The following is a 23,789-nucleotide window of genomic DNA, read 5'->3' on the forward strand; positions in this document are numbered from 1 at the left end:
CTTTTGTGCGTTGAGGAATAATTTTTACACTCCGGTTAATAAATTCTAACATTGCTGGAAGTTGGTGAGTCTGGTTTATATGCATTTATCTCCAGCAATAAACAGCTAAGGATGGGGCAGGCAGCTGTTGGGCTTTGGTTTCTGGACAGCTTGACAAAGTTTAAAGCAAAGAAGACGTGTTAACATGTAGAAATAAGGTGCCCTTGAATTCATCCAAAAACATGACACAATTTCCTCAGGTCATCTTTTAGAGGCGCCCCCTTGTGGAACTTATTACAACGTCCTTGCTTCACTGCCATGTATAATTATATTAGTGTCACGCTGCAAGCAGTTACTCCACCTTTAATGCATCCTTGTGTTGTCTCTTGCATTTAGAAGCTTTTTTGGTATATTTGGTTTAGGTGTTGGTCACTTTTTGCACATTTGGTAGCTCCTGGTGTGATTTAAAGATGCTTCCTAGCCCAATGAGTGACACCAGGTCTGTCACAAAGCAGTATGTGGCAGTAAATAATAGTTATAATCTTCAAGACTAGAATGGCTTCACCTTGAATTAGTCTAAAAAAAAACCCTTGCTGTTTTAAGCAGATGCCTTTAAACATTATCATTAAACATGAGCGCTCTTTGGTTCAGGCTCCATCCAAATTCTGACTGGAGGATCACAGTGTGCATTGGAGGGTTTCTGGATTTAGTTTACACTTCATACACAGCATCAGCTACACTTGTTTTTGGCATAAATGAGTGACTGATATCAGATTTGAAGTCACTTTGTGCTTTATGTGCTTTGTCATTTATATCTAATGCTATCAAAAACTCGTAGGTAACACTGAGCCATCATTTGTGTGCTCCAAGCGTCTGTCGCTTTAAACTGTGTGACTATTCCAACCTTTTCACAATACTGTCAGCTTGAGAGAGCTACCTGGGTGAGCACATTCTTCAGAGCTAAAGTGGACATTTTGAGCATCGAGACATGTCACTGTGGTTGCAGAATAATGTGCTAGCAGCCTTTTTAGGAAAAGTGTCTTTAATAATGCATAAGGTGTTCCTGTGTCGCAAAGAGAAGCATGCTCGGTGGCGAGGGGAAGCAGAGAAAAGGAGGAGGGAGGGAGGGAGGGAGCAAGTAGGAGTGATCTTGTCTCACTGTCTCATCGGGTGCCCCACGCGCTGCTCTATATGTGCAGCTGGAGTAACTGACGCCCGAGGGCGTTCAGCTCGACTTGGGTCAGCATCGCCACAGTCACCCTGTCAAAAGTGCTGCTCCCGCACACACAGAGCACACAAGGCAGCTTGAGCAGCTCAGAGGAAGGGGTGGGGGTGGATGGAAAGAGGGAGTGATGGAGGACGGTGGCGGATACAGCTGGTGGAGGCAAGTGAAGCACGTCTTCTTTGGCCGTCAGGGATTTGTGTGCCTTCAGAGGCCTGACCTGTCTGGCTCCAGTAGATGCTTGATTCAAAGACAGACTGCAGCCACATCCTGTTTAAGGAATGATTACCTTAGAGTTCCAGCATGGCTTTTTGATAGCCAGCACTATCCAGTTTTCACTGCCTATTATCTTGTCCATTTTTCACTTTTTTTATCCTGAGGGTGGGAAAGCTTCTCGGAGAAGAGCAACTGAAATTCTTAACGAATGAACATCAGGTTGACAGAACTCGTGGCTCTGTTCTTTTATTGCATCTGGTTCCGTCAGACATTTATCACACCAGGAGAGGAAAACAAGGGCCAGTGCAAGCCCAGTTAACAAAAACAGGCAAATTATTTGTCTAACCCCGCAGCGGAGCTTTAACTCTGAGCTCTTGTGAGTCAGCCCACTCATCTCCACCACACAGTCTCTTCATAGCTTTCAGCACTCCACCCATTTGCTACCTGTCATCATTATTAAAAGATCATAAGCCTGCCAATTGAAGGTGGCGACATTTTCAGAAGTGGAAAAAAAGTGCTAAGTGATGGACTGAGTCGCAGGCAAGCTCACTCGCATTATAGGCGTGCTCACATGAGCGCTGGTTGTCATGTTTTCAGGGCCATGCTCCACTCTCCGTATGTTTATTCATGAGGACAGCGGCCCTATTGGCAGGTTGTTAACAGGCAAGATTAGGGATTCTGAAAAAAAGCAGGCAGAGAAATCTGGTGAGCGGCGCACAGAGAGCAGGCAGGAGGGTTTTTTCTTTCCTGAAGCCTAGCCAGCTTCTATCTTTATCTATCTTTCATCTGTTTCCGACTGTCTGCCATCCTGTCTTTCTCCCCTTCTCACTCCTGCGTTCTTGTTTCTCTTATAGTAAGACACTGGTAGGGAATATGAAACAGGTGGAGTCAGAAAAGATGAAAGCAGGTAGCGACAGGACAGAAGCAGGGTCAGAAATTGCCCTTGAAAGTGCATAAAATGTGTGAAATTAAAAATGAAAGGCAGGAAAATAGCTCAAATATCAGCTGTAAGCTCGTAATTTTTCCACCGCACCCTGTCCTGAGTGCACCCTTTAGAGCTAAAGTGGACACTTTTTACATTTTGGGACATTATTACTCATCAAATTGCTTTATAATGTGGCAGGTGTGTAAGTACTGCCCCCTGTGGGCCATTGTAGATGGTTTGGAAGCGATTATGACCTGATAGTTCTTTTTGGTTGGGTGACAAAATGGCCTCTTTTGTTCACAGGCAGACTAAAAAAAATAAAAGAAATGCTGCCCGAAGCAGTGGAGAATGTTGGCAGTCAATCGCAGGAGGAAATGCTGAACCCACACAAACCACTGGTCAACAGAAATGAATTTTCAATATAAACAGAAATTAGAAAGCGGAAGAATGGGGAATTAAAGTGGGACAGAAGCACTGGATTTAGATTCAGACGTACACATTTAGGGCTAGAGTGAGAAAAAAGGAAGAACTACAAACTGATAAAGAGTCGTCCTTTCATTAGTTTATTTGACAATGTGCATGGTTTACAAGTTACTCCCGCTAGTAGTGAAGTGCAGCTCTGGGGACATGCACGTAACTTTTTCCTTGTGATGAGGATAAACAGTCAGTGCTCATGTGCTCCTCTGGGATGAAATGGAAGAGGACGCAGAGGGCCGTTTCTCAGCCCCAGAGAGAGGTGTTCAGTTGGGTGAAAAGGCTGCTTTTGATGGGTGGTGACCTCACCAACCGAACAACCCCATCCCAGTTCTACGGGGCCTTGTGAAAGATTCATGTGCCTAAATATAAAAGCTTGCAGGTTGCAGCACTGGCGGGTTGATGTCTACAGTCCCCTGATGTTTCAGACAGGCTGTGAGGAATTGCTCTACTGTATGTGGTTTATGACACTGCCTGAACAAGGCTCTTGAATACGTTGCTATTTTCCCCGGAGTGACTAACACTTTTTGTTTCTAAGATTTTTTTTTAATCACACTCACATTTCTGTAAAGACCTTTAATAGAAGTTAAAGCTGCTTTTTATTTCCTCTGCCCCACCTTAAAATCACTGCTTTAACGTCTTGAAGTAATTTTTCTTTACAATCCAGTAGTAAGCATCTGTTGTTCTCCAGGCTCTGTGTTCAGCCCATTCAGGTTGACATATAGTAACTGTGCATTAAAGCACCAACACCTTAAATATGTTTAATTTCATCGGGTTTGTGTCATTATGGAAACAACTGAGTGGAGACACAGCGCAGGGATTTATTTGGACAAAGCAAATCCTCACATATAACATTTTGGTGAAAACTTTTGCAGTAAATGATGGCCTGAAGTCTTTGTCTCGCAGATATCAGCAGATGCTTGATGCTCTCTCCGGGCTTCACTGTAATCTCCTTGAGCTCGTGGGTTCTGTGGGGTGTCTGCTCTCAGCCAGTGGAGGAAATACCTCGTCTTTACTTTAAAATGTTCTTTGGTTGTTTAGGAAAACAGTCTTGCTGGATGATGACAAATTTTCCAGTTAGGTTTAACCCATCAGTTGAATTTGTGCACCTCTGCATCGTGTCATGTGTGAAACAATCAGTTCCACCGGAAGCATTTTAAGACAAAATAGCTGCAACTTCCATGTTTGATGCTCTGGGTGGAGCTGCTTATTTTTTTAGTTTTCCTGTCTTTCTTCTTTCTACGTTTAGACAAAACTTGCTCCCTCATTTCATACGCTTGTGCTCCAAAACTTTCTTTTTGGATGTTTATGTGAGCTGCAGGTGGCCTTTCTGCTTTTGAGGCTTACCGTGGTTTTGCATCTTGCAGCAGGTCCTCTGAGCATCTGCAAGAAGTCTTCTCTTGATTGTTGACACTGCAACCTGTGCACACACATGCTGGAGTACCTTCTTGACTAACTGCACAGTCATAAAGGGTTTTTCTTCAGCATGCAAATTAAGATCTGTTCAGCTCCCAGACTTGTGCTCTCCAGTCTACTGGGGTCTTTGCGTCATTCTCCCGTACAAATCTGCTTTTCAGAAAATGAAAACTTCTTTAAATCCTTATGTAAGATTTTTGAGACTTATTATTTTGCACGGTCTGCCCTAAACCCCTCATGTTCACTAAAAAGTCTACCTTCAGTCTAAATGGCAACTCCACTCCGACCCACACAGTAGGTCTTTTGCACATACAGTCATATCGAAACAACGTCCCTGCTGAAGAAACAAAGAAACAGTTATTTTAACTTAACAAAACAGAGCAGAAGCAAAATAATGTATGGCTGTATGTGTAAAAATCTTAATAATTCAATTTCTCAATCTAATGTTCATGTTTTTAAGCTTGCTGCTATTCAAAACGTGCTCCATTTGTCACTGCTTTACTAGGATGTTTGGCCTTCACTATATTTCACAGTGCGTGCGTGTGTGCGTGTGTGTGTGTGTGCTGTTTATATTTTTACCTTTTGAAAGTTTCTTTATGCTCATTTCAACTCAGTTTAACCCATTTATGTTGATGCTGGAATTTGATCAATTCTTTCACACTGATGAAAAGTGCGAGGCTACAGTGGCAGGGTTTCTTAACTTTAAAAAAGCAAAAGCACTCGTGGAAATATGGTTTCCTATGATTAAAGTTTTAAAAATGTATGCTCTTAATGACCAGAACGATGAAAGGACAATACATTCTAAAAAAAAGGTTTTCCAGAGCAGAAAGAAATAATGAGAGATGTAGATGGAGTTTGGGTTTGCGTAGAATTGTATTCCGATCAGCTAATAATGTGTTTAAAATGATAATGTGACACAAATCTAGACGAAAAAAAGAAATGTGCAATACAAGTATGTGCAACTACGTAACTGTCAGACTTGTCAGCCCAAATCTGTTTCTCGCCATATCGAGATTTTATTTTATTTGGATTGATTTTAGGAATTGTGGAAAAAAATAAAAAAAATTATGAGAAATGTAAGTTTGAGTGTAATTCATGCTGCCACTTGCAGAGCGCTATAGAGAGCAACATGGAGAATAACAGATGCCAAAGCAAATTATATGCTGCTACTTTGTTAGGGAAGGCTTCTTAGAAAGCTGCGTCACAAGTGGAGCAATGCAGTTACTGACACTTGTGTTGTTACCGCAGCAGCTCATGCAGATTGGTTCTGGTACTGTCTGGATACGCAAATCTGATCCGATCACTGGCAAATACGAAAGTCAGCAGTCTGCCCTTAAGACCTGATCTGAGAAACAAATCCGATTTGCCTTCAGTCACAACAATGCCAGAGTCAAGGATCTGGAGGTAAAGCTAATTAGTGCGATTGTTTAAATGTTTAAAACTCCAAAACCAATTCACTCTGTGAATTCAGCATTGCCTCTCAAGCCTAGAAAAGAACATGATGCACATATTTGGTGTCGCACATCTACAGCGTGTGAAGGTGCTCTGTTGGTAGCTTTGTATCCCTACAGCCAGTGTGCACTGGTTTATTTTCAGTACTTGTCCAAACTTACCTGAAGTGCCTGTTATTCCATTTTTTTGGTTGTAATCTTTCCCTTTTTATCTTTTCAGTTGATTTTTTGTTTGTAAACTCCCATCGCAGACTGTGGAGATTTTTTTATCTTATTTTGGTAAACATCAGCATCCCCTTGACATTTTTGAATAGAAAATATGATATTTGTTTTTATGACACAGAATAGACATAAAATACATGTCAAAGATAATAATATAATAAAAATAGGCATACCCATAAATACCATAGCAACCTGAGGGGCACCCACAGACATGGAGCTGTAGTTCTTACCATTTTTCCATGAAGCTGCATTTAAAGGTTTTATAATACTCTAATAATTAGAAATATCATAATTAAATCAATAAAAAATTAAAGCAACTCTTTCTTCCCAATATGAGATCATAGGAATTTATATTTCTATGACTGTATTTTTTGTGACTGAAAATAAAAAGTAACGATTAATGACTGAAAACCTTAAAAATGATCATTGTTTCAGACATTTGTTAACAGGATAAAGATGTGAGATCCAAACTTTTATTAGTTATAGCCTCATTTATAACATATCTGTTTGTGTTTCCACGTCTAACAGAAGAAATGCTGTGGGGCTTTTCTTTATCATACTGAATATATTTTTTCATCAACTGGGACAGGTCTTGTGACGTATTTAAAGTTTTTCTAATGACTTGATTGTTTTTTTAACGTACATTACAACTTAATACATCAGTGTAATAACATTTTTAAAAAGTAGTTTTAAATCCCATATTTCTGAATGACTAGGCGATTGAGCAATATGCAGTTCTGTTGAAAGAGAAAAGCTATTTTTTAAAGAGTTTTAAAATAATACTTTTTTTTTTTCTACATCCGCTCCTCTCTCATATTCAGCGACCTCCCACTGTTACTTGCCGTGTGCATACGATGCAGTATATATTCCTATACGTGGAAGAATTTTCAGGCTTCCTCCGAGCGCACCTCCTCTGATGTCCTTAGACCTTGATCGATGGTTGGAGGAAGCAGCCTGCCCTAAAATAAACCATTTTCTCACTTAAGATGCACATCCACACTTCTTCCATCTGCTCTCCTTTTCTCGCTCTCACCTCGTCTGCTTGGAGCGACAGAGGGTTATAAGCAGGGAGTAATGAGAGGAAGGGGCTGCTGTGTCCAGGCTAGTGGAGTAATAATGACCCAGCTTTTGTGATCTCTATTGCTTGTTATCGAAGCCCTCGCCCGTGCTTGTTGTCTCATTACCCATGACTCGAACCACTTTTTATCCAGAGGTTGCACGTGAGGCGTGCGCACACGCTATTACACACATGCTATTACACACACGCTATTACACACACGGACACTTTCCAGCCATCTCTTTAGTCTCCTTCTTAACACGGTAATATTATGTCTCTTAATGGGAACAGGGAGCTCTGTGCCAAGAGTTCGTCTGGATAATTGGCTGCTTCCTCACCTGCTGACATCTCCCCCATTGACATTCTTACATTTTACATTTAAGGTGCTTCAGTTCTGCCCCCCCCGCCCCCAAATCTCTTCCTCCCTCCTCTGCCCACTGACCTGCAATACTTTACTCTATATTTCACATTGTATTTCTCGCTTATTTTACCTGCAAAATTAAATTCTTTCCACTAATTCTTGGATTCTTGAATGGATTTTTTTTTTAAAAAGAATGCTAAAGCTCGGGATATGTGCTTTAGTGATCAATTGGAGTTATTTTTTTCTTCTTATCTTGCCCTGTTTTTAGGTACCTTGCATTTCTGCTTATATCATCTGGCTTCCAACATTATTAATGGATGTTTTCCCACTTTGTGTGCCTCTGCTGCTTTGCACAGTGTATTTATATGCTACTGAGTCTTTGCCCCTGACCTTGACTGTTTCTAAAAATTATGATTTACATTCAGTCGGATTGAAATGACTCCAAATGCCACAGTGTGAAACACAGAAGCATCACATATCTACCCTACTTTGGTACAATGCGTCCAATTTACATTTTAAGAGGCAAATAAAAATAGCCTTATTGCTACATTTGCATGTGAAATAGAACTAAATATGTCTTTACATTGTCCTTAGTGGACTCCCTTCATCTGGGCATTCATCTCCGTCTCTATTATGCTTATGCTCATCTACTCATTTGAACACATCTTTAGGCTTCAGGTAGACCATTAAATGTGACTTCAGCTTCTATACAAGTGTATTATTTCTTTCCACATACTGACTTTCTCACACTCTCACACTACACTTCCTTTTATAATCCTGTCACAGCTTGTGCTCAGCTGCTTCTTAGCACATTTTGATAATTCTGAGCTTTAGTTTTTATTCAACTTCTCCTTAAATAAATAAATAAATATATATGTGTATCTATATGTATGTGTGTGTGTGTGTCTGTAGTATGATAACATGATCCAATTTTACCCATAGTATTGCCCTTAGGGTTTATTAAACATGGCTGTGTTAATCTAATCTAATCTAATCTAATCTAATCATTAATTGCAATTAAAGTTAGCAATTAAAACAATACTACACCATCAGTGAACATCAGAGATCGCTTAGACCTAATTTAGTGTCTGTTAGGTGAAAGTGATCAGGCATGACTACAAACTGTGTTTTGTTGCTGCACACATACTGCGAAAAAGCAGCACAACAGAGACCAGAGAAGGAGAAGGAGTCTCCAAGTCTGCAAGTCTGCTCTCCATCAATCACTCTCAGCTGGGCTGCTGCTTGAAGGCAGGAAGCAGGAAATGTTCACATAACCTACGACCTTGGTCATCTGGCTTGCTTCTTAAAATATAAAGATAAATGTGGGTCGGAGACATCTTTACTTCAAAGATGTTTTAAATAAGTAAAAAAGAAACCTAAATTCACAAAAAGGGGAATAAAAAGCGTATGTGGAAAAAAATAAATAAGAGAAGGCTGAAGACAGAAGAAAAAACGAGGCCATAGCCCACAATGGTTGGCAGTTATAAATGGATCCTATAGACGCTATGAAGTAAATCACTGTATGTGATATAGGACTGTGGCTCCTGCAATGGACAATCCACCATCTGCGAGACTCCTTTAAAACTTGTGAACAGTCATGAACTAGTAATGCTGAAATGTGGGACAATCTCAAAAGTGGCCACTTCATTTTTGTGGAGTACGGTTCACTCCGTCCTTCATTTAAGGCAGCTTTAATCACTTGGTTTATATCACTTGGTTTATATCAGTATGGATCAGATAACTGTTACTTTTATTTGTAATATTCTGGTTGCATAGACAAACCCATAGAAAGGAATTTGGAGTACACATGAGTATTTCACTGTCTTTCCGCTCATTGTCTTGATTTCACTGCTTTGATTCATTCTCACAAATCTCATGAGTATCTCTTCATCTCATCTTTTCATCTGTGCACTTGTTACATAAAGATTTAGCGACCCTGTTTCTGGGTCAAAGCCTCTACTACCTGACTGAGGATGTTGTCTTGATTAAGTGTGATATGTCATGAATACAGTATTTTGGAGCTCCATGACTCATTATCCATCCATCATTAATTACTAACCTGTAATGTTGAAAACAGTTTTGTCTCTTTCTTCTTGCCATAGGACGTTTGGTATTATTGGAAGACACTGAAGGTCTTTGCTGATCACACACACAGGGGCTGCATCTTTACTGAGAACATTTTAACTTCCTATAGTGTTTTTGTATTGCGGTGGCTTCTAACGATCGATCACAAGTTGGTATATCTGCTAACAAACTTCCACAAACAGAAAACGTAGTAACAGAGAGTGCAATGTTCTGCGTACAAATTACCCAGAATTCTTACATATACAGTAGTATACTTAGACTTAGCACTAGCTAGAAAGCTTACCGTTTTACCACTAACTCAGCTGCATCAGTCAGATGAGCTTACAGGGTGGTGAGATGTCTGTCGTCTGCCCATCTCTCCATAATTTGAAAGAATTGCTGGTCCAATCAGAATTTAATCAAAGTTACACACAATGGGTCTTCATCCAAATTGTGCTCAAGGTCAAGGTCACTTTTACCTTTTTTCAGTGGATTTCTGATTCTCATTCATTTGTGCAGTGCAGCCAGCTATTGTCAAGAAAATGTTCCCACGTACTTCACACATTACACTAACCTTTGAATAGTGATGGATGGTGGGCCGGACGAGCTAGCTTTTTATGGACCCCCGGATGCTATGCTCGATTGTAACAACTAGGAGAGCTCTCCCAGGTGAAGATAGTGGAGCATTTAATGGAGCATTTGATGGGGCTCTTTGTTTTTTCTTTAATGGATTTTCATTAATCAGGTAGATAATAAATAATATTACCTCTTTATTCTCTGTGTCCTTCACACCCTTCACAGTTTCTACAAATGTTACATCAGCTTTATCAGGCAGTCAAAATGTGTCTTACCATTGCCTGCAAGTGAAAAAAAAAATCAATCAATCTCTGTTTGAGTACATTTAATCAAGAACTTAAACTTGAACTGGAAAAAAACAATATTTATATATTATTAATGACAACACGGACATAAAAGCCTCCCATGACTCCCTGTTGGATCATCGACTCCAGTGCTCATGATAGCTGTTAAAGTATCATAATACTCCCGATGTTGCCAACTTTTATTTTTGAACTACTTCAGGGTTTTTCACTACACAATTGATTTCAACTGTACAATATCATTTTTTCCATCCCCCTGTGCAGCTGACACAGTACAAGTCCTTGATACCTCGGACAAAATGTTTTATCTGTAAGATCAAATTTAGCATCAATACACTGAACCGATTGGTACTTATTGGTATTTTTGTTTTCATATGAACTTTGGTGTGTTTGCACATGTATATGCACCAATACAAAAGTGCACAAGCATGTCTGTGTTTTATAGATGTGAGGTTTTTGCACATTTTCCCTGCTGTAACTTGATTTTTTGCTGTATTATCCCATAAAGCACTGATACAAAGTGGCGCTAACCAAAAAGAGAAGCTGAAATTTGCATTTAGCTTAAACCATTAAGCAGCCATTTAGAGTACTGTCCAGTATTTATGATTAAAGCAGCACTGAGGTGAATGGTTTCCATGAATGAACAACACATGAAATTTCGTTATGTTCTGCATGCTATTTGTCCTTTTTTCCCATGCATTGTATGGTGTTTGAGTTGACTGAGGTGTAAGGTGAGTGTGGTTGTGGGAAAGCTGTAACACTGTAGGCTTAATACCGCTGAGTGTGATGAGGGTTTGGCGTGAAAGCAGCAGGATCCAGTTTACCCCAATGGCCTCGCTTACTGATTTTCTGTGTTTTGATCGACAACCAACACCAGCACGGCACCCTTTTCTCGCACCCATCCAACTTTCTTTTCACACGTACACCTTTTACTCATGACGTGGCCCCAGCTAATGTTCTCTCACTGTCAAATTCTATTCCCATAAGTGAGGTATATTCACCCCGCCTCTTCTTCTCCTTCTCCTGTTTCTCTGCAGTGCCAGATCGTCACGCAGGACGAGTACCATGATTGACAGCCAGGCAAGCTGAGGAGACCCGTCACTCATCTTCCTATCAGCGTGTCAGAGGGCTATCTCCGTCTTGCCTCCCCCCTCTTCCTCTTCCTTCTCTCCTCCACCATCCTCCTCCCTCCCTCGGTCCTGTCTTATCTTCTCAATGGGCTGGTAGCCTCACCATCCCTCAAATCATCCACCGCCCCTCGAAAACCTGAAAGAGACAGAAATTGTACTGAAAAACACTTGTAAAGCAACCCGTGCTCCACCGAAAGGGAGTTTGGCATGCCTCCTCACTCTTCTTGAGTGAAGTTTAGTAAGTGGAAGTCGAAGAGCGATCCCTTGTTTGTACACCCTTCAGAAGGAGATACGGCTCCTTAACAAGGAGCTGAGAAAGGGCCAGTCATGCGTTTCCACTTTGCGCTGACGCTGCAGGCACTGTGGACTGGTGTTTGCCAGGCAGCCATGCAGCACTACCCCGCTGCAGCATGGGGACATTACGATGTGTGCAAGTCCCAGGTTTATTCAGATGAAGGCTTAACCTGGGACTACATGGCCTGCCAACCCGAGGCAGCAGATATGACCCAGTACCTAAAGGTGACTCTAGATCCTCCCAACATCACTTGTGGAGACCCTCCAGAGACGTACTGTGCCCTGGTGAGTACGCTGAAAAGTGAAACTTTTTTTTTTTAAGTTGTACACCTAGTAGGGAAAAAAAGACAACCTAAGGCGTCTTTCTTATCTGTTCCTGTGTATCAAGTTGCTTCTCGGCTTGTTCAACCCCACAGCCATGACAGACACTTTCAAAAGCCTGTGTGACTCAGATACCTTACTGTGGCTGAAGAATTAGAGGCTTGTGCCCATTGACGTCATGTTCTGCTGTTTAGAGAGCTGCTTCTTGGTGTGCACTGCAAACACTGTCTGATGTGCTGTTGACACGGCAGAAAACACAGTATAATGTGACTTTTCAATGAAAACACAAGCGCTCACCTCTTTCTCTGCACACACAAAAGCCTCATATAGAAATACAGCTTCCTCAGTCGTTCTGCTTTCAGAGTAAAGAGACGTCCCAGCACAGCTTTGCTGTTGCACCCATGTTTGTGGATGAGTGAGTGGCTTAAAAATTCAAACAGTTTCTGGGTGGGTGAAATAGTGCACAGGTGGACTAAAAATATAACAGTGTGGTGCATGATGGTATATGCACAAGGTTTTTACCCATGCAGTGTTCAGACATATTAATCAGTCACACAGCATTCCTTATTATTCTTTTGTTATTTTTTTGGGAAGCTCTGAAAAAAGATGTTAGATGTTCTTCTGTGAGGAAAATGTTTTCTCATATATAAACATTTTAATGCTGTGACCTGCAGGGCCAAACTGTACGCATCAGCAGGATTTCTTACTGTATTTATTTTCAGTTTTATGATCAAAAAACACTTTAAAGTGGAGTCGGAATAAATAAAATAATTAAACACATTTTAGAAAATTATCCAACGAGCATTTAATATCACAACAAATTCAACAAGGAACTACCCAGCAAATGATGGGGATGTTTTGCGGGATCAGACTGATTTAAAAAAGCAAAATTCAAAGCAGCGACTGGTTGATTGGTTTACCCTTTCAAGTGTCAGCGATGGTGTTGATTCTGCAAATTATATCGCAATCATGAAAATTACAAATTCCTGATGGAGCTGAAAGTGAAATGAGCAAAAGATGCATATTAGGTCAAGTATTTAATTAGCAAAACACCCTCCTCCTTATTTCAGGTCCTTTTAGCTCTGAAGCTCACAGCTGGTCGCCTCAGATTAGCGCTGAATGATGAATCCATTTTGGGCCACCGTGTGTTACCAAATCATCAAAGATTCTCTCAGAACAAATGTACTCCTCAACGGCTTCAAGAGCTCTTTAGATAAATAGTGAGATGTTCCAGGAAAAGTAGTAACTTTGGGAGTATAAATAGACACTCGCCATCAGCAGAACGTCAGCTGAGGGGAGAGACAGAGAAACAGAGAGGGATTAACAAAACACAGATGACAAAGGCAGTGAGAATGATCAACGGAGAAGTGAGAAGGAGTGAACGTGAGGGAGACAGAGACTCCGAGGACCGTGTGCGAAGCATATGATGACTGAAGAACTAATATCTCGAGTGTAGGGAGGCAAGGAGGCTCTGAAATGTGAATAATTCAGCATGTTTTGTAGCTAATGTGTTTTATTCATAGGACACATTATTCAGCCCGACATCTCTGAGGCACTTTTGAAAAATGCTGACTCCTGTGATTGGCTGACTCCAAGGTTGGTTGAAGGCAAAGTGAGTTAGAGGGCATGGGATTCCATATCTGCGAGGTCATTGTCAAAATGCAGCCACCCTCTGCTTTTCTTTCCCCTCCGGGTGACTCCCTGACCTCCGAGCGATCCACATCTGAGTCTGAAGCGCGTCGTAGTATCTGTGCGGCCTGCCGCGGCTATGTTGTGGATAAACTGGCTGAATCCTGGACGAGCAGCCATCCATTTTTGATCTATGTTCTATTTCTAGACTCACTGAGAGGGAGTTTGTGATTATTAATGCCAGCCTCTTAACAACAGTTTGATTATTGCTTATTGAATTAGCGCGAGTTTGTGCCGCGCTGTCGCCCTCGTGTCTCCGGCAGTCGATGTGATAGGAGTGCTTCAATTAAACAGGCAGCGGTTAGCTCCCACATAACCATTTCCTCTCTCTTGCTGCACTGTGCTGATCGCAAATCACACAAACATCAATGAAATATGACCCCTGCTGCTTACCATGGAGTCCAATTCTGTGCAATTGGTTTATGTTTACCCCAGGCAGTAACGTGGCTCCGAATCAACATTGGAACAATTATCATTGATATTTCAGCTACTCTGGCTGCCAATACGCTGCTACAATGCCAATAGTGGTTTGTATCATAAGTCAAATCACGGCAGATCCAGGGCAATTATCATTATGCTGCATTATCGGAGAATTCCATCTCTCTGGTAATTGATTTTGCGCTCGTAGAGGCGGGTGTATTTTAAAGCGTTGTGTCTGCTTCCTGGAGTGCTGAAGGTAACAGACACCGAAGCCTGACGAGAGGAGACCGAGACGGAAAGAGATGCAGTAGCTTGAGGGCGTGCTGCTTATATGAGCGTGGTTATCTCGGGTTGCGGCCTTCATCCCAGGGTCACAGATAAGGGAAGACAACATCACACACACCACCCTCCCCAGTAAAGACTTTTTAATTCTCCTTCTAGCCCAGTGACCTTTTCCTTAGCAATAAGCTGGCATTCACTGAACTCCGGCACATGAATCTGCCATCATATGAGTTTTCACGGTCCCCTCCAGTTAGACTCAGACTGGCCTTTAAAAGCCTGGACGGCTCCCACAGCCTCAGCCTGATGGTCGGGTTTGTGCAGCGTTCACGAGGGCATCTTTGAGCTCATACAAAATTAATGTGCAATCTCCAAAAAAGCCAGTTCTTGTGCAAAACAATTAACTTTGATGATTGTGTATTTGGAAAACCTTAAAAACATAAAAAAGCTGCATATTTATAAAACCAATGGAAGTAATTATGTTGCATTTAGACACGTCTTTGTTTCCCAGTACAGGTTGATTAAACCGAGAAGTAGCTGCGTTTCCTCTATGTCTAGCCGCCGCATCACAGTCAAGAGCACTCAAGGGAATTATCAGCGTTTCATTTACCTCACCGCAGAGCTTTTTGGGCTATAAAATGATCGTTCAGCGTAACGCACAGTTTTGTTCTTCTTTGATGCACGTGGCATTAAACATAAATGAGTCTACTCAGTAGGTGTGGATATATAAATTAAACCGTGTTTGGAAACCATGCTCTTGCATGCATTGATGTCCTTCTGCATTCCCGTGCAAGTACTGGATGCTTCTCTCTGTGCCATCAATTTACAACCAGGAAGTGCTGATGAATGCTGAAACCTGAGTCCTGCAGGCCAGTACATTTCATAGCCAATCACATCTAAATGAGGAAGCTATGGGGATTGTTAGGAGGTGGTGCAGTGTGTGCCTTTTTACCCCATTTCAGCCTCAATCAAAGGACTGTAATGCTGTGTCAGAGGACAGTATACCACACATGGCGTTGTAACTAATTTGGATAATTCATTAGAAACTGATATAGGCTTTAAAATGTGAACTTTGTTAACCATTGCCATTTCTAAGCCTGCAAACATACCCATATCAAGCTTTTTATAGCATGTCGTATTTTATTTTTTCCCCCTTAAGCTGCAAATATGCAAGATATATATTTATTTTTTTTAATCAAAGTTTGACTTATTGTGTACATGTTTAAATCCCAGTAAAAAAAAGAGCATATATAAACACATAATTCAACCCGGTTAGTAGGCTTACTCTCAAGGACATAAAATACAAGACTTTACTAGTACTTTAATCAGTCTCTGTTGTAGGATTATATTGCTATACAAAGACCTACAGAACAATGAAAAGGCAATTCCCTCTGCTGAGAATCTATAGCTCTCTTATTGATGCTCATCAGGGAAAGCCAGAGGGTTTAGACCTTCTCTGAACACTCTTGCCCTCCTAAGAGACCCTCATGATCCGAACACCGAGCGTTGCAACATCTTCTACAAATGGCGCTGCCAATTTCCAAGAGAATTGATTGGTCAGTAGTTGGTGCTTTTATACTTATTGATTTGTTATCTTGAACAAAAGCTGCTTAGGAGTATTTGTTTGTGCTTATAGCCAGTACTAGGAAGGCTTTGGAATGCACAAGTAGAGAAGGAAGCAACAACATGAGAAATATAATATGAGTTATATACTACATAACGTCTTTATACAGAAAATAATATCTAGATGTAGCCTTGTTTGTAATTGTCAACATTTTCATTTGCAACTTTAATTTACTAAAGTGTTTTTTCACTGGTAATAGTTCCATTATTTGGTCATTAAGGTATGTTACTCCCTAACACAGACATAGTGTTCCTTTTTATTTTTCAGTGTGCAGACTGTGAGCACCTGCACCCCTGTGCTTACCAGACAAGATGGTACATTCCAGTTAACCTCTGGCTGAGATGAACCGTGCATCTCTTGCTTGATTTTACTACAGATTTAAGATGTTTTCCTTGAACCTTGCCAGGATTGATGTTTTTTTTAATCTTTTTTCATTTTTCTGTAACAACGACTCTTTTTTTCCCATTATAACCTGCTATTCGATGTTGCATCTTGGTCATCCTTTTAGATGAGGTTTTCTAGATGTGTTAACCAGTGAATGGGAGGCAAGGTTGTTGTGAGCCCCCATAGATTTACTCAGAGGTATACAAATCTCCCCTCTTCCTAAGCTGATCCCGATTAAAGGTTTGAGACAGCCAAAGCGTTTTAACTCTCCCATGCCTCAACCATCCCACTCCGCCAACGGGCTCCACGTTGACATTTCCTTGAGAAAACGAGTGCGCTGTCAGCAGCAATATGTCTCATTTCATACTGCAACGCTCAATGCAAGGGTTAGAGGAGGATGATATCAAGAGAAAAGAGACAGCTGCTTTTTCACAGGGCTACAGTGTTGTCTGTGTCTGTCTCATAAACAGTTTTATATTGGATTTTTTTGTGAGGTGAGATTGCAAAAACAAGCACAAAGATGGAATTTCAGATGCGCTGATTGGTATAAAAAAGGTCAGATATCAGGAACATTGTTACAATTAAACACCAATAAAAAACATTTTCCATTCAGTAGAACTGTTTAACATTGGAGGACTAAATCAGTGTGATCCACTTTATGTATTGTCTTTCATCTTTGCCAAACAGGGCAAACATTTATTGCATTTTTTTGAATTTTTTGCCAAAACAAGCTAATAGGAGTAAAAAAAAATCTGTGGATAATCCACAGATTCTTTCAGCATAGCTTTTTGTTTCATTGTTTGATTACTGATAGCTATCTGGAGTGGCAAACAAAGCCTGAGTTATTATTTTTGTATAATTACCCAGCAGGCGATGTTTAAGCAGAATTTTTCACAGCTGATTTTAATCTGCGCTCAAGGGAATTCTGTCTCTTTTCTGTGATTTAATTAGCCTAATCAACCCTCAGCAAACAAGTTGAGGCGAAGGTTGTACTCAGTATAGTGCGTATTCATTTTTTTTCTTAACGTGACACACTTCAAACACTCTCCTTTATGGGCAGAGCGGTTTTCATCACATAAGAGCCATAAAATTTACTTTATTGTTTCAACAAGCTACAAGCTGAAGCCACATTCCCACAGACATGCCTGCTAAATACACTGTGCTTTAATTAGTCCATTTGCATCAATTTTGATGCTTAGATTTATTGCTTTAATGAAATATGATGAACTGATGCATTGTAAACTGAAAATCACCAGATTTTTTCAATTTAGTTTTTTGTTTTATCTGCAACTAAAAAAATAGATGAAATTCTCTATATAATCAGTAGGTAAAGTAATACTTATGTATGTAAGTATGTACTCGATATATATCCTCCATAACAAGTGGGCCAGGCTTCCAAAAGTTACTATAAAAATATTTTACACTCATAACATGAGGTCATTAATTATTAAAAAAAAACTGAATTATTCTATCAGCAACATAATGTCATGCACACTGGTTTTAACAACACCGGGCTGCTGTTTAACACTGTAACTTTAATGACACAGCTTGATTACTCTTTGGCATACATGTGTTTAACAAAACACATATTTATTTGAATATATAATTTCATACATTGTATATTGAAACTGTCAAACCCAGAATAACTCAAATAAACCATCAAGCTACTACTGTGTTAAATACATTTATTTGTTTAGTTCCCTACTTTTTGTTCCCTTCTTAAGGCTTTTGGACGGTCAGCATCTCTGCTTTGTGTGATTTCACATTGTCTGAGCATAAAAAAAGACAAAATTGCTAATTTCTCCAAGTATGCAGAGAAATCAGGACTTTTTAAATTTTACTGTATTTTATTTTTGTGAGAAAATTATTTTGTTTTCCTTTTTTAAGGATTTGAGCCGCCACTGTGACCAGAGTGCAAAATCGGTGCACGGTCCAGACTCTCTGGCAACAATAATTAAAAAATAAATAAATAAATAATGAAAAATACAAATTGGACTTACTAATGAAGAAGCTGCTTTTGGCTGCTTCCTTATTTACAAAGGGTGATATTAAGTAAACAGAACTGTTTAGTTATTATACAGACTAACAGATGGGTTTCTATAATGTCAGTCATGTAGTGTTAACATTCATATTTAATGAGTTGAAACCTACAGCCTGCACACTTTTCCCCCGTGTTCTCCAAATATGAACCTTTCAATCTTTAATTTTGTAGCTTGATGAATTCAACTGCCGGCACGGCGAGAATAGATCTAATATTGTCTAAGACAGCAGATAACTGTTAGACACCCACACTGTAGCTGACCAGTGTGAAGGTTACAGATACCGCAGTGAGGGGAGGATCTCATCATATTCTGTCCGACACATCCTGTGCTATAAACTTTGCATGAGCGTCGGGCACCGGCTGAATTTTTATCATTTTCTTATTTCCAAGCGCTCCTTCTCCCGAGCCTTCGAGCACCAATATGAACATGGGCTTGTCAGCCAGCCCAGACCAGGCTCAAGAGAAGTCCATTAAACAGGTGTTGGCAGAAAATCCCACTTCCTGTTATGGGCATGTTGTGGCTCAGCCTTGTATAGCAGTACTTTTGTTTTAAATTTCAGTTTCTGATATGAATTCGTAGAGTTTTGAGTGTATGGTTGCCACATCATCTTTGTGCTATGATCAAGGATCCAGACACAAAGACACAACAGCAAAGTGTGTTTCCTCTCATGTAAGTAGCAATTACTAGAGTCAGGAAACAGCAGGCTAGCAAAAGAATAAGAACAGCTAATTTTCTGATGTAACCAGTTAACCGCAGTGCGAACCTTGTATTCACACTGGATACAGAGCCTAAATTCACTTACTTTGTTGTGTTATGCATTTGTTTGAGTTTGTTGCCAAGTGAAACTGCACATACAACACAAACAGTACCTTCTGTAATATTTCCAAATCAATTGGATTAGCGTTGATTTTATTATGCTGTAATTCCCTGAAGAGGTGCATTTCCAGCCGTTCTGCAAACTGAGTTGACATGTTTGAAATGGGAGATGCTGTTGATAGCAGAAATTCAGAGTTGCTATGGAAAAACATCTTTGGAGTTTTCAAACCTAGTTTTAAGTTATTATAGTTATTATATATTCTTTCATTGTGAATATTTTCATGTACTTTCTAGCAGACACTAAAACACAATGGAAGGTGCACCAGGTTTGATTATGGATACAGTCTTTGATCAGACTATCAAATTGTTTCACAGTCATTCACTTGGAAATATTAAATGGGACCTATTATCCTCATTTCTACTAACATATTTTTGATCTGGAGCTCTGCTAGAGGAGCTTTGCATGATTCACACTTGAAAATAATCCTGGCCCTCAGTGCAGCTGCTCAGTTCATCCTCCATCTAAAATAAGCTTCTTCCTCCTCCCTCTAAGCCCACATTTTTCTGATTGGCTGCCTCTAATGAACAGAAGGTGGGAACAGCAGGTGGGCAAGGCTCCTGAGCTCACAGCCAGAGCTGTGAGCATGACATGACCATAATAGGGAGATCTGCTCTTGTTGACATCATCAAAGCCAAGAATATAAAAAAAAGCTATCTGAAACTGAGTGTTTAGAGCAAACAGAAGCCAGAGCGTTTGGATTGCACGTGCACACACTCATTACTCAAAAACTTTTGCGATGTTTACTATGAGCGTCTACTACTGCAGAATAATTCATGTGACAGAAAATAATGATTTTTTTTTCCTTTTAATGAGTCCGCTGGATACTGCGTTGTAAACCACCTCATGGTATGCGGAAAATATTTTTACTTTCAGCAGGCATAACAACGGCCACCCGCAATAAATGAAAAACTTTGTTTTGTTTACCAAGAATTTTAAGTAGCAGAGCTGCAAATATTATTACAAACTGAGCATGTGTCATGGGAACATGGAAAACTTTGCAGATGTAGCAACACTTGAGGGGGTGTGGTTTAGTGATCAATGTGAGCAATGGCATATTACACCACCTCCTATCATTACAATGTGTCATTGTTTATTTTTGTTTTTGTTTCTTTTGGTTGTACATGAATGAAATGGGAAGATTTTTTGAAAGTGTGAAGAGGAGGAAATGTTTACTCCCAGAGAGGGGGGAAAAAAGTTTGGCAAAGTGAAGTTAGCGAAAAGTTGGTATGCAGAAAACATCAGGTGTTGCTCTGTGATGTTGTGCTGTGTGAGTGTATGACTTGTAAATCTGGGCTCCATCAAGGCGTTCGGTGTTGCTTCACCATTTACACTGCCATCACAGGATGACGGGGGGCCCCCTCGGCTCCAGCCTCCCACAGGGTTTTCTGTAGATTTTTTTATTTTAAATTTGAAGCAGAACATTTCCTCCTTCACCATAAACTATGGCGAGGAACCTCGGAGAAGCTGAAGGATCATTATTGTGTTTAAATGTGAACTCACATGTTGGACTGTGAAAGAGCAAATCAGAACATATTCTCTTACATGTATAAAACAAAGTCAATAGGAAAAGGGCTAACGTTTCATCCCGGGAAGCAAAAACATTATATTTCCCTCTCATTCAGCTTTGGTTTCCAGATACTGAAATGATATATTCCGAGAAAATTGCTATTGAATATAAGTCAAGGAAGGGATGATCTCTCATAGCTCAGATTTAGCCTCTGAATATCTTTAAAAGTTCTTGCTATTGACTACAAGTCACCCAGAAATATCACGTTTTCTCACAGTTAAGTGGTCACCATACTCTAGGGACCGGAGACCTCACAAATAATATATACCAACCATGTTGGCCCTCACAGTCTGATTTCTGCTACACGGGAACGTTTTTCTTTTCTTTCTCCGTGTATTTTATTTAACAAAGGCATTTTTTTAACCCTCTTTTCTCTCCTATAGCTCCATGGACTCAAAATCCCTCTTGTGGTAATGGGGGCTTTTGTTGCATTTCACAGTTCATCAGTTGAGGAAAATTATGGTCTGGAACACCCACACACCCCCTCCTGTCCTATAGCCGTCCCTGTTCTTCCTCCTCCTTTGTGCGCGAGGGGTTGGAGAATATATATGGAGATACAGTGGTTGGCTTCTGCAGAGATCCGTTGACTTTAAATGACTCTTTGACCCTCTAGTGTGGCTTTCCCCTCGGAGCTCACTTGGTTGAACACTGATTTTCTAAATATCCCCCTTCCCTCTTTGGGACCTGAATAACAAATGGCATTCACGAGCACAGGCCGATAGAGAGAAGTTTACAGAGCCCAGAGCATGGCATATGGTAGCATTCATATTTTGAGGCACTCATGTTTTCATTTAGCTGTGTTCGGGGGGGGGGTTTAATGTTAATTGCAGCAGATAAGGGGGTGTGTTCTGAATAGAGCAGTCCCAGTGATCCCATCCCTCATTTTTACCCGTCGTGGGGGGTCAGATGTTCCTACAGTTGTGGCAGACGCTCTCCCTCCTCTACTCAGCATTTCAAAGCAGCAGGGCCTCCCATCCCTTATCAGCACAATGAATACCTTGTGTTGTGTGACTAGTGTATGTGTGTGTGCCACTTTGCTTCTATTTGTGTCTGTACGTACAGACACACTTTGCTAAATTTTGAACTGCAGTTCACATTGTACTATTTCAGAAGGCTTTTCTATCTATTTTGGGATGTATGCTGCTGTATACTATACTAATGCAAAGTGATATGTGTTTTAAAAAAGCAGCACAACATGTCTGCAACATGTCAGAAATGATTAATTTCCACCTATATGCAACATAATTTTGTCCCTCAGCCAAATTCCTATGCTACCATTGCACTAACACCATTAGGATCGTCATAGCAACACTGATTGTAGTTTAGTTGCACAATCTAAAAGTTATATCCTCAGTTATGTAGGTGTTTATTTAACCTTTATTGGCTTGTAATGTCTTTTCTATAATGCACTACTGTGTATTAGGACTTGTCTCAGAGTCATTTGGAGGTGGATGGAGTTGATGGAGGGCATACTGTCACCACACCTTAGTAAACCACACTGTTTCATTCCTAATTGGACTAATGACTGGTGAAAAGATGGGGATTGACGTTTTCTCGCTGTGTTAACACAAAAATGAAATTGAGGTGCAATGTCCTGTATTTGGTGTCACGGTTTATTTTAATGGAAATGTAATATAAGAGATGCACATCTGAAATAATACAGGTCACTCATTCATTCTGAAAGCTTAACTCTCAATAATTTCCTTATGATACAAGAAGGAAATGGATGGATGGATGGATGGATGGATGGATGGATGGATGGATGGATGGGGATAGAAACCATGCAAAGTGTAGCTGTAGTATAAACACATGCAATAAGGAGTTGTAAAGCATATTGAAGCCGAGTCATCTGCTAACACAAGGGGCTGATATAACATCATCTAGTCAAAATGCATTAAAGAGAATTCGTTATTGTTTAACTCAGAAAAAAGAAGGGGGATATATTTTATGCACTTTCAAAGTTCTACTTGCTTGTTTAGACTCGCCCTATGAAACATTTCTCTCTTCTCAGACAGCTTTTAGGCCAACAGTGTCATTCTCCTTGTTCGAGGGAAATGTGAGTCGGTGCACTTCACCCTGGACAGGCTTTGAAAAAGACCCCTGGATTACATTGAGTGACAGATCCCAAACCATAAAATCTGTTATGTCTGGCCCGCACTGAGCACAGGGCAAACTCTAGATCAATAGCAACACTATCAGTGATGGAAATTGAATGCGGAATCTGAACGATGAGTACCCCCTCATGAACTGCATAAGAGCATTTTTCCAGTGCTCGTCTCAGTTGTATTTCTCCCTGGCAGATGTGAGCACAGTCGCAGCTAAGAGAAAGTGTAAAGGTTGTTGGAACATATATTAAGAGTGGAGCATAAAGATAGAACTCAGAGAGATGAGCAGCAATGGATGGAATTGTTTTCAAAGTACAGAGTCGGCAGTCTTTTAAAGTGTTATTCCACTCACCTTATTTTCTTGTGCACTCAGCTTGATCTGACTCCGAAAAGTAATTTGACAGTTACCGCCATGTATCATTTTGGATAACTACCCGTTGGTAGTTTCAATCAGGCTGGAGTACTAGTTCGAAACCACGACAGAGAACAAAGTAAGAAACATGAAGTGACGACTGGGATATGAACTCTCTTATCAGACCCATAAAAGCACATACCGGTATATAAGAATGATAAAAAATACCAAAAAAGAAACTATATGAGCTGTCATGGAGTTTTTAGCCATTTGAACTTTTGGGAGCACATTATAATGGCTTGTCTGTGCACTCTCCTACACATGACCGAGTTGCTTTGTAAGCTAGCATCTGCCCCGCAGAGGGAACTGGAGTGGTCAGTGCACAAGACAAAGACCTGGAAAATGTGCTTGCTTAATTAAAGAAGGGGAATAACCAGTGC

At 40.4% G+C, this 23,789-nt stretch overlaps 1 protein-coding gene across 11 annotated transcripts in view; it reads left to right on the forward strand.

The window, feature by feature from the left end:
* The window catches only part of ntng1a (netrin g1a), a 127,014-nt gene that overhangs the window by 3,050 nt on the left and 100,175 nt on the right, over positions 1–23,789 (forward strand). For all 11 annotated transcript variants that reach the window (XM_014338153.2, XM_005936530.3, XM_042226604.1 and 8 more), the window contains exon 2: positions 11,303–11,974. In XM_014338153.2, coding sequence (XP_014193639.1) covers positions 11,723–11,974 — 252 coding nt within the window. In that variant the 5' untranslated portion in view covers positions 11,303–11,722. The remainder of the gene's footprint in view (positions 1–11,302; positions 11,975–23,789) is intronic.

This window comes from Haplochromis burtoni, unplaced genomic scaffold (genome assembly GCF_018398535.1).
Source record: "Haplochromis burtoni strain Fernald_Lab_line unplaced genomic scaffold, NCSU_Asbu1 Contig_220, whole genome shotgun sequence".
Classification (NCBI taxonomy): domain Eukaryota; kingdom Metazoa; phylum Chordata; class Actinopteri; order Cichliformes; family Cichlidae; genus Haplochromis; species Haplochromis burtoni.